Below are 12,335 nucleotides of genomic sequence, written 5' to 3'. Positions count from 1 at the left end.
ATACTGAAGTGTGCTGCCATGCCCTCCTCCAGGGATCTCCCCGACCCAGGCATCGAAACCACGTCTCTGATGTCCCCTGCATTGGCAGATGGGTTCTTCACCACTAGCACCACCTAGGAAGCCCAGCATCCTCTGTACCCCCCTAAAAAGCATAAATACATACAAAGAATTTTAAGTAAATGTTAACAGTACAGTATCAAATAGCTTTTGGATAGGTCATAGGAGAAGTAGTTACTAGAGGAAGAAGCCTGTTTTCCATTCATGATCCCCTACCATTAACACACGATTAAACTTCAGAGTGCCACATGCCACCGTTTACTCCTTACTCTGCTAATGTTATTTATCTGTCTCAAAGACAAGCAACACTAATAAAACATGTACGCTAAAAAAGCTGCATTGACTTTGCTGAAAATACTGGACAGTATCAACTAGTAACATTTTAATTCTATAACTAAAAGAAAATTATTCTTACAATAAAGTACATTTGATCTGCAGACTCTCTGTAATTGTAACATAAAGTCATTGCTATTTTCAATACTTTTTGAGAAATTAATGGCCTTAATGTGAGTAAATCAATGAAAAATAAAAAATAAATTCAAATCACTCTGCTTACAGAGAAAAAAAAAAAGAGAAGCGCTGAGCACGTAAGATATTCTAAACATCTTGGATCATAACTCTACTACACTGAAGGAGAAGGATCAGCAATGTGACTCAGCAGACTCCTGAACCACCCTCCACCCATGGAAATGAACAGCTACACACAGAACAATTCCCACTGAGAGAAATCTAGTACCTACCTCAGTGCCTCCTACACACATGGTGAGTGAGAAAATACATTGAGATGGACAGGAAAGGCGTTAACCCCACCCCCAACACAGCACCATACAGGCAGAAGGGAACACCCAACTCCCAACTTTTCCGAGGAGTCAAGGGTTTTCACTGTACCTATAACACTCCAACTTCTAAGGCTCCCACTGAGGGACGGGCCCCCAAAATACCTAGCTCTGAAAGCTCATACAACTTATATTCATGAATCTCACAGGACCACAGCAATGAAAGCCGCAGCTCTGAGATGGGCACGTGAGCATGCACCAGGGCTGCCCCCCAGGGCTCAGTGTAGAATGAGCAGGCAAGAACAGCCAGTCTTCCCAGGAGATCTGACCGTATATTTTATAAGCAGCTGCCCAGTGGTCTGGCTTCTCATAGCATGCACTGAGGGGCTGACTGTGATTCTCCCGGCAGCCCAAGGAGGCCAGCTGGCAATTTCTTCACTCCTTCGCTCCAGTCCCACTCCAGCAGTAAAGCCAGGTCACCAGTAGCTCTCTGAAAGGAGCTGCTTTTATGGCTATGACTCAATCAACAGGTCCCAGATCACCAGGCATTGACAGGCAATGGGGCTTGCATTCACAAGTCCCACAGGATTGCAGTGGATAAAGCAGTTGTTGTTAATGGGTGCACACATAACCACTTGCTACAACAATCCCCCTAGGGTTCTTTACAGAAGAGCAAGCTAAAAACACTCATCTTCAATCTTTCCCTGGAAGGGATTTGATTGCACACTTTCCCAGCTCATGCCTTCTAGTCAGCCTGCATCCAGGTGATGACTGAGATCCTCCCCTTTAGGGCACTGACAGGTCTTGGCACACGCTCAACTACTGGGAACTACTAAGAACAAAACAGCAACTTGGACTATCACAGAGAGTTAAGAGGCAACCAGGAGCTTAGGCTGGGATGACTGATTAGGCTCATCTGCACAAGAGCAGTCTGACAAGACTGGGAGAGGTGGCTATTTTATCTGATGCACAGAAAAGAAAACAGAGTCAAGGGAAATGAAGAAACATAATAATAACACCCCCCCCCAAAAAAAGATAAACCTCCAAAAACTAATCTTAATGAAGTGGAAATAGTGATTTATCTGAGAGAGAGTTCAAAATAACAAAGATGCTCAATGAGGTCAGGACAGTAATGCATGTACAAAGTTAGAATTAAAAAAAAAAAAAAGAAAATGTTTAAAAGTACCAAACAGAAATAACAGAGCTGAAGAATACAACTGAAATTTAAAATTCAAGAGTTCAACAGTAAACTAGATCAAGTGGAAGAAAGGATCTGCAAACTAGAAAACAGGAGTGTGGAACTTATCTCATCAGAGGGCCAAAAGGAAAAAGGGCTGTCCCCGAACACTGCTGTTGTAAAGAAGTTCTATTACAAGTCTCTAGGCTGCAGGCAATGTTACCTCAACTACTATAAACTGTTCTTAGAGAAAGTCTAGAAATTTACTAGCAACCTCAAGGAATAGTTTACAGCACCAAGATGTTATCTTTTGCCTATAGCTTCATTTGCCCAGACCAACTGTAATTTCTTTTTCACATATGTACATACAACCTACTCTCTATACATGGAAATCCATTTACAAACACACATGAAAGTCGACTTTTACTGAGAATTTAATATGTTCAGACACTGTTGTAGAAGCCTCACCATACACTATCTAATTCAGCCATGGCAACAAGCCAATGAGTTTGGGGACTACCATGTCTCATTTTAGAAATGAAACTGTGGCATCAGAACAAAAATAACTTGCCCAGAAGATCTTATAGGCAGGAAGCAACTGCGCCAGGACTTGGCACTTAGTCTTAACGACTATCACACTAGAAATGTTTTCCAATAAAATACAATGTCTCACCATGTGAAGCAACTGCTTCAATTTGTTTCATGAAAAAATATAACAATATACACAATATGTACTTACATATCCTGGTGACATAAGAGCATAGTGAGAAGTTATGAAAGCTTTATGTTTTGGCAAAATGAGTCTGCCTTGCAAAATGTAAAATACCCTCCAATGTTATTGATAAAATTTGTTTTTAAAGCCAAGAGGGTCAAGAAAATGAAGCTCCTTATCTAGAAAACATATATACACATATGTATAAATGTATATATACACATTTGAATGAATATATGTATCTACATATATTTTCATAAATAAATATATGAATATATGTGTGTATATACATGTGAATAAAGCTACTTAGCCAGAAAACATTTTTCCCTTCCTTATATACAGGAGAGTTACAAAGTGATATCTAGGATGTGTCACTCCTTAAAGTCTCAGGATAAACCCTTCATTCATTCAAGCATTTTTTGAGTGCCTGCTATATGCCAAGCCCTTTGCTAGATCCTGGTGAGCAGAACAGACACCACCAGCTCCATCAGGAAGCCAACCCTTCATTCATATCGGTCAGCGACCACACCAAGTGCAGCAAACGGGAGTCGGGCGTTGCTAAGTGATGAACTAGGCTTGTGACTTCTTTAATCCAAGGTCTTAAGAAATAAGGAACACCCTTAAGGGCCCAGGAAAATTTAAGTACAACCCTGATAAAGATAAGATATGGAGATTTTCTCTGGTTGTGGCTTATGGCCTTATGATTCACCTTTAAAAAATCATATCCCTTTTAAATAGAGTAGTGGCTTCCCATAGCTCAGCTGGTAAAGAATCCACTGCAATGCAGGAGCCCCCGATTTGATTCCTGGGTCGGGAAGACCCACTGGAGAAAGGATAGGCTACCCACTCCAGTGTTCCTGGGCTTCTCTGGTGGCTCAGCTGGTAAAGAATTGCCTGTAATGCAGGAGACCTGGGTTCAATCCCTGGGTTGGGAATATTCCCTGGAGAAGGAAATTGCTCCCCATTCCTGTATAGTCCATGGAGTCACAAAGAGTTGGACACGACTGAGTGACTTTCACTTTCACTTTACCTAGAGTAGTGCATTTAATCTATTCATGACTGAATTTAAACCAACCTATAACCTGTAACCATCTGGAAGCAGAATTTCTTAAAAACAGCATTATCCAACCACAAAGCTAAAGGCATGGGAAGAACACAGAAAAAACATCAGGAGCTTGGGTTTTGTTGAATAAAATACAGAGTGATATTTCTATCTACAATAAAATGTCATCTGTAATCACCATAAGTACCAACTACTGAACAGTGTAGTCTCATGCATGGTACAGGCTTATAATACAGCTATATCTCTGTTCACATAGGCTCCTAATGGTTTTAAGTCTATTTAATGATATTAAGACTCTATGTAGCCTCTCAGTAAAGAAGGGGTGTCCAGAAGTAATTCCAAAAGTTAATATAAATATAGTAAATATGAATGTTCTCAGTGACACTGACATTTTTGAAGATGTCAATGCATTAGCTAATTTCCTGCATGGCCACATTTCTCAGTGTTCCTCAAGCAGGCTGCATGTTCTTCCTTGCTCAGTGATTCCCCCTGTTTGAAAAACGGCACCAATATCCTCTTGTTACAGCAAGAAAACATGCCAAGGGAAGTGGAAGCATGGCCCAAACCTGCCACAAAGAAACAGTCTTCCCCTCCTTGAGGCAAAGTTCTTCACCTCCTGGAATACAGTGGCCTCAACCAGCTCAGAGATGAGCGGCTCAGGACATCAGAGACCCCAGCTTGACCAGGGGAAGACTTGGGTCAAAAGGAGGCAGGAAAACCCATCCAGATAAACAGATAACAAATCGCAAAGCACATTCTGAACTTCACAAAGAGAGGAGACACCTGAATTTTCTGGTAAGGGCTCACCTTCCAGTGAAGAATTCCCCAAGACGGTCCACCCCAGCGGCAACTCCAGATGGGTCAGGGCCAGCACGAGCTCCTCGTCCAGAGCAGGCAATGCCCCCGCCGTCAGGGCAAACGGGGTCAGCAAGGTCTGGTGGCTACTGGCGGTGAGGCGATCAGCCTGGGTGACCAGCAGGCGGGCCAGCCTGCAGGCCATATTGTCCACATAGGTCACGGAGTCAGAGCCCATGGTCACCGGGGAGTAACCTTCCGAGCAGAGGCATACAGACACGGTCACCGTCTCCTGCAGCCCATGGCCTGGAAGACGAGACAGTGAACAGCTCACCCAGAGGCCACCGAAGATGCACTCCCAGTGTCCAAAGCAAGAGGTTGAGCATACACACCACACGCTCAGAAGCGTAAGGCAGACAGGAAATGCGGCCAAACAGCTTTAAACGCTGCCAAGCCAGTGGGTCCAAACGAACACTGACCCCATCTTCTTCCAGGGACTCCAACTTCAAGCTAACTTTTACGAGCTCTGACCATTTTAGTGCCTGTTTTCTTGTCATTACTTCCCTGGTAGCTCAGTCGGTAAAGAATCTGCTTGCAGTGCGGGAGACCCGGGTTCAATCCCTGGGTGGGGAAGATCCCCTGGAGAAAGAAATGGCAAACCATTCCAGAATCCTTGCCTGGAAAATCCCATAGACAAAGGAGCCTGGTGAGCTGCAGTTCATGGGGCTGCAAAGAGTCAGGCACGACTGAGCGTCTAATACTAACACTCCTATCACTGCTATTTGGCACAACTTCACCATGTACTTCTACCCAACCGTCAAATTCAAGTTTGTTGTCTTAAAGGCCTTTGTCCTTTTCTGTTCTGGCATTTCCTTCTGAGTCACATGTTTTTATATATTTATTTAGGTGATCATTTTATAAGGCAGCACCATAAAGTTACACAAGTTTACCCTAATTCCTCAGTGTCCTTTTGAACGGTGAGTAGGGTGGGTAAACACTAATCCACAGAAACATTATAAATAATGTTCACTGCCCCATGGCCACCTGTGAGAAGAGGCTCTCTGTTCTGCAGGTGTTCTTAGTGTTTCTGCTACTGGGTGGTCACCTAACCCTGCTACCTCCCCCTCCTCCTTACACTCTTCCTTCATCTTACCAAGGTTATGAACTTCTCCCCAGTATGTTTTTATGTTGTGCTTGGCACAATTTCCAGGAATTACTGCCATCTAACTTCTGTGACTATGATAGTCACAGCTGGACAGAAGAAGGGTTAACATTCAGCCACCACTGACCCCCAAGCAAATGACGAATGGGTGCAGATCATCCTTGTTCTGCCTTATTCTCCAAAGCCTTTCCCCAGGAGCTATGCTGCCAGGCTTCAAGGAACAAGAGCATCCTGGGTGTACCAGGCAGGAACTACTGCCATTTTCTCACCATTGTCTCTTTAAAGTGATCCCGTGGTACAAACACAGAATGCAGCTGATACCACCAGACTAAATGTGTCTAGTATATACTATGGAAATCTGTTGTACATACTTCAGAAAGGTACCCTTGCAAAGCTATATCCAGGAAAATTTAAGATTCAGAAACAGCAACTGTCCTTTGCCTGCAAGCAATTTGTTAAACTCAAGGTATGAATGCTCCCTTCTAAGCAGGCCACAATATACTAAAAAAAAATGTTCTTTAACACACAAGGAATGGGGAGAATGTTCACCCCTACACGCAAGTTTAAGAAAAAAATTAAAATGTTGATGTTAGGAGTAGCACTTCTGTTATTATTTTTATTCTTTCTCTACATAAGAAGCTTGATTAAAAAGGAGAAAAACTAAGAAAAGAGGGCCAAGCCAAATGCAGCAAAAACATCAACACAAGTGCCAAGGCAAAAGGGGAGAGGCAAAAGAGACTGACAGTCAGTATAATTTTGTGCCATTAATGTGGTTTGACTTTCTTTTTTTTTCCTTATGAGGATGGGAGTTGCTGGGCTCAAGATAGGAGAGCTTAAAATTGCCCAAAGTCCCAGAAGCTGCACAGTAGATTGATTCGGTGATCAAACCCAATGAGGTCTGCAAGGTGTTTGTATCTGTGTTTGCAAGTTTACTTCCTTCTTCCCACATGCAACAGATATCCTACAGAAGGCACTTAAAACATTTTATTTAAAAAAAAATGAAGCCAGTCTTACCTATTAAAAAAATTGAAGAGTCCCTAGATGATATAATTTAAAGGGGTCTTAAAGACCCACAGTTGAAATCAACCAATCAACAAACAAGACAAACAACAAAAACTCTCCTTTCCTGCAGGTAAATGATGCCTTAATTGCACCTTTAGATTAGCACTTGCTGTCAGATGCACAACACACACCTACTGAAAATACAAAAGAACTGTCCCTAAGGAGGGCTGTTAGCCTGTAACTTGTCATCTGTCACTGTGCTACTTGAAGACATTTGGGAGAACTACAGGTTTCAGAATGTGAATGGTGGTGCGATGAGAAAGTTATGGAGCCTGAGATCCAACAAGGAAACATCTGAATGGACAGGATGCCGAGTGAGGAGCCCCAGCCACCCCAGGGAGCAAAGCAGAGAGAGGCTGCTGGACCAACCACAGGAGAACGAGGAAGACGGAATTACGATGGTGTCAGGCGTCTCAGGTCTCCCCGAGCTGTCCCTGGGCACGGGTGTCAGGACGACAGGAGGCAATATTAACAGACTGCATCCAGACCCCCCTCCCCAGTCTGGAGGGCAAGTCTAAGACGTGGCTGCTTGGGGAGCTGCAGACACACCTGGAAGAGCCTCAGACATGAGATAATAACCCAGTGTGAGTACACACACACACACACAACACACAGACACACACACATAGAGAGACACACATACAGACACACACACACACAGAGACACACACACAGAGAGACACACAGATACACACACACACAGACACATACAGACACACACACACAGATACACACACAGACACAGACACACACACACAGACACACACACACATACACACACACACAGATACACAGAGAGAGAGAGACACACACACACAGATACACACAGACACACACACAGATGCACACACACACACAGATACACATAGACACACACACAGACACACACAGATACACACACACACACACACACTGGCACACACAGACACACACACACGTGCGGCTCACCTGGAACGCTGGACTGGAGAACATTATCCTCTGTGCGCTCTGCAATCACGATGTGTCTCTGATGAGATCCATTATAAATAAAGTAAAACTCAGCATCTTTAGGAAGATAAACATTTTTGCCAAACTTCGCGCAGACTGTCATCTGCCCCTGAAAAAGGAACAAGTCACGGCATCATCACATTTCCTTGTCCTGGCTCTAAGAAAGCACAATAACAAGGGCCCCGGGCCAAAACAGGGTCCTTTGTTATGTTCACTTCACCAGGGCGAGCCCAAATATCATGAATCCTTCCTCCCAACAACAGCATTTTGGACCTCAGGGAGATGCTTTCTGATCTATTTATGTATGCGTGTCAGAGCTGGTTTGTTCTGCTTTCAAAAGTGAAGAAGTTAGGGCACAGAAAAGAATATTTTTATTGATTAGATGATACTTTGTTGTTCTTTACTTTCTTTGAATTCCTACCTGAAGAACGTACTGCTTGTATTTATGTTTTCCCGCACCTGCGATACCACCATAGTGTAAAACTTCAAAACAATTATTCTTAGCTGGGGCCTATATACTAGACCAAAGCAGCTTATGAGAACTTTGAGTCTCCTCAAGCACTGCCAAATAAATAGACCTATGGGATCCAACAGTTGGCATGCCCTTTCTCACCACTGTTGGTCTCCTCTGAGGGATTTCCAGGTCCACTTTCTCACCCAGCCTGGCCTCACACCTTCTATAGAAAAGCTTCCGGCTGGCACCAATCCCTGCTAAATACCCAGGGTCCAAGGAGGGGAGCTGCCACCCTGGGTCACTGAGGCACAGTCTGAGGGAGGGAGGGAAGGAGGGAGGGCGGAAGGATAGAAGTCATGTCAGAAGCAGGCAGCAGGCTAGCACTCCCCAGTATATCACATCCAGGGGTGGTGTGGGGCGGTCAGCCAGTGCTACAGCCCAAACACCAGGGGTGGATGAGCCTGCCGGACTGCCAAGGATTCAGGACACTCCCTCTCCTCCAATACAAAAGGCAGTACAAAGGGGGCCTCCAGGGAGCAGGTACACAGCACCCCGCTTGCGGGAGTGGCTGGGAAATAGAAACCAAGAGGTAGAGAGCTCCAGGCTCAGTCCAGCGTGGAGAAGGATGTGGGCTTTTGTGCACCTGCCCAACAAAAACAAAACGCTTCCAGAGTTCCTCATCCTGTGACAGGAGAAAAAGTGAAGACGAAAGGCGCCCCCAGTCTCCCTCACATCTGTTAGCCTCTGATGCATATCAGTCAGCATGATATTCCATAGGATACAAAGAGGCAGACCAGTCAGGACCAAAAACAAAATCAGCGTGGACTTCATCCTTTCAGTAACTACATGGTTATTCTGGCTAAAATTTTTAAATAAACAGACTATGTCTTCCCAGTGGTTTGCAATGCACCATACACAAAAAAACATCATCTTGAATCATAAATAAGAATAAACACAAACTGTGGCGTTCAGGGGAAAAAACCACCAGTTCCCTATTTTGAATTATCCTTAATCTGCCTGTGAGCAGGCTCGTGAGCAGCATGTAAGCACATGCACACATGCACACGAAATATATATACACACAATCAATCGAAAACAACATGCCAAGGAAAATCTACCATGCAATAGTTTCAAAAAAAAAAAAAGTTCAGGAAGGGGATCTGAAAAGCAAAAAACAGTAACAACTGTCTGACAAGACAGAGGAAACTTAGATGAAATTTCATTTCCTAAAAAAGGAAGACCAGTTTGCTTTAGTCATGCTCCTGGTTTCTAAAGAGACTGCTAATTACCCACAGACAAAATCTAAACTGACACGTTGGTGATATTTTTTTTTTAAATGTTGGAAAATAAACTGTACCAACAGGTCCAAAGGTTTCCACAGATCAAAAGCATATCTAATCTACATCTTTTCAAAACAACGATCAGATTATATTTTATTTGGTTTGGTGAACCAGGACTATGCCTAACGAAAGAGTTTAACTGCAACCCTTTTCAATGCAATACAGCCCCAAACAGTAGAGTTTTACAATTCAATTATGCCTCCCTTTCAAGACCACAGCATGCTTTACATTGGCCAAAGAAGATAAGAAACAGGTGAGAAATAAGATGCAGACATTAAGGAGATGTCCAGAATCCTAGCATTAAGAATAACATTCAACAAGAAAGAGAGTCTCTTATTTGCTAATCACAAAGAAATTGGAAAGATGTCGTGAAGAATATTAGGGGAGGAGGAGGGAGGAAGTGATAACAGAAACCATCAAAGAGACCCAGTGAGACAGAAGGGGGTGGCAGGAGAGGAAAACAGGGAAAGAAAATAGGAAAGGATGAAAACATTTCACCCAGAAAAGTTAAATAAAGTTCAAAAGAAATTTAGATAAAGCTACAAAGGAGACCAGCAGGAGGAAAGAGACTCTGAAAATGTGCTGAGGAACAAGTAACCCTAATCAATCAGCCACAGGTGACAGTCTATGCCTGACAGTAAGGACTTCCTAACCACTGTGGCCATTCAAAATCTGCTTTTCCCAAAAGTCCATTTTACTAATGGCAAACATAAACTCCAATGTACAGATTTCCAGTGTGTCTCCATCACTTCCCCATCTGGACTCAACTGCATACTTTGTTTTAGGCAATTGAAAACTAGAAACTTTTGTAAGTGAATGCTGGCATCAGTATCAGAATCATTCTGCTTCTACACAGAAAAAAGACAAATGTTATCACCTGTTAATTCACTCTATCCCAAATAAAATTTTAAAAACTCAGCTATTTCACTGAAACTTCTGGAAACACCAGGAGGCTTAAGAGGCAAAATTATTTTCCCAAATTAATCTATAGATTTAATACACTCCAATTAAAACCAAAACTAAATTTGTCAAATGAAAATCAACAAACTTACTCCAAAGTTCATGTGGAAGGATAAATACACAAGACTGGAAACAAAAGTTTTGGGAAAGAGAATAAGGTTTGAGCTGGGGTGGGGGTATCAAAACTTGCCCCTGCCATGGAAATTATGTAACAATGAAGGAAGGTGGCATTTCAAACCAGTGGGGAAAGAATGCACTACTCAGTAAACCATTTTGGAACAGTAACTATCTATTAGAGGCAAAAACATTCTTCACATCAAATAGTTAAATTCCCCATTAATACAGTGTTCAACATAATCCATAAATGCATAAAATTAGAAAACTGTCACAAACTTTTCATTTTTGAACAAAATAACAAAGATATATAAACTTCATCTATACTAACACCACCCTAATTTATCAAACTTTAAAAATTTTTCCTATTTCCATCCAATCTTTGTTCAATGCACAGCTAATTATTACATAGTTATACTCATGGCATAAATACACATATGGTTGTACTTTTCTCCTATCCAAAGTATTTTTCTATGTTGTTACAATTTTGGCACCATTTTTAATTGCATTCCATCAAGTTGTCTGATGTTCCCTAATTTACTTAACCATTCCTCTATTGTACATTATGGGTATTTCCAGCTTGTTAACATTATTAAAAAATACTACATTAAGTACTTTCATGCCTATTGTTTTTATTTCTTTAAATTACTTTTTTAGAGTAGAATTCCAGAAATGAGGCCAAGAATGGACACAATTGTCACAATGTGTGTGATCGCTCTCCAAAAATGTATCAACTTTTAAATCAATACATGTATGTGCATGGCTGAGTCCCTTCCCTGTTCACCTAAAACTATCACAACATTAATCAGCTATACCCCAATACAAAATAAAAGTTAAAAAATATACCAGTTCTCATCATCACCTGTACTAGTCAAGAATACTATTTTTATTCCAACTTTGCCAAAACTTCCTTTTTTATTATTCCCTAAGTTACCAGATAAACAGCTTCTCGCTGATTTAATTCATATTTTTTCCACTGCTGCTGCAATTTATTGGCCACTTTTATCAAAGCCAATATTGATAGTTGCCTGATTAAATCTTGATTTAAAGAATCTTAGTCTTCTCTCTTCTATTTATCTAAGTTCACCTTTGCCTTGAAAGAAAGTGATACTGCTCAGTCATGTCCAACTCTCTGCAATCCCATGGAATGTAGCCTGCCAAGCTCTCTGTCCATGGAATTCTCCAGGCAAGAATACTGGCGTGAGTAGCCATTCCGTTCTCCAGGGGATCTTCCGAACCCAATGAACAAACCCAGGTCTCCCACATTGAAGGCAGATTCTTTACCCTCTGAGCCACCAGGGAAGCCCAAGAAAACTGGAGGGGGTAGCCTGTCCCTTCTCCAGGAGACCTTCCTGACCCAGGGATCAAACTGGGGTCTCCTGCATTGCAGGCAGATTCCTTACCAGCTGAGCTACCAGGGAAGCCCCTACCTTTGCCTTAGTCAGGTAAAAATCTTCACTTTTGCAAATGAAAAAGTTGAAAGCAACATCGCAACCATCCCCTTTCTCCTATTACCTTCTCATGCCCAAACCAAAAGCACTAGAGTACTCCCATAAAACCACTAAAGGTCAGGTAATGTGGAAAACAGGAGTAATAAAAGTAAAGCAGAAAACCTAAACTAAGTCTAATCACACTAAATATCTCTCAGTATAAGCATAGACCCCAAAAATTAATTA

General features: G+C 42.2%; 1 protein-coding gene across 4 annotated transcripts in view; it reads right to left on the bottom strand.

Moving 5' to 3' along the window:
* Positions 1–12,335, bottom strand: part of ARHGEF28 (Rho guanine nucleotide exchange factor 28) — a 319,641-nt gene that overhangs the window by 184,759 nt on the left and 122,547 nt on the right. For all 4 annotated transcript variants that reach the window (XM_070476813.1, XM_070476812.1, XM_070476810.1 and 1 more), the window contains exons 3-4: positions 7,753–7,900; positions 4,593–4,886 (exon numbers count right to left, since the gene is read on the bottom strand). In XM_070476813.1, the coding sequence (XP_070332914.1) occupies positions 4,593–4,886; positions 7,753–7,900 (442 nt within the window). The remainder of the gene's footprint in view (positions 1–4,592; positions 4,887–7,752; positions 7,901–12,335) is intronic.

The sequence above is a fragment of the Odocoileus virginianus genome, chromosome 14 (genome assembly GCF_023699985.2).
Source record: "Odocoileus virginianus isolate 20LAN1187 ecotype Illinois chromosome 14, Ovbor_1.2, whole genome shotgun sequence".
NCBI classification, from domain to species: Eukaryota; Metazoa; Chordata; class Mammalia; order Artiodactyla; family Cervidae; genus Odocoileus; species Odocoileus virginianus.
Note: the sequence above shows the minus strand (reverse complement) of the source record. Positions and strands in the feature narration are given on the sequence as shown.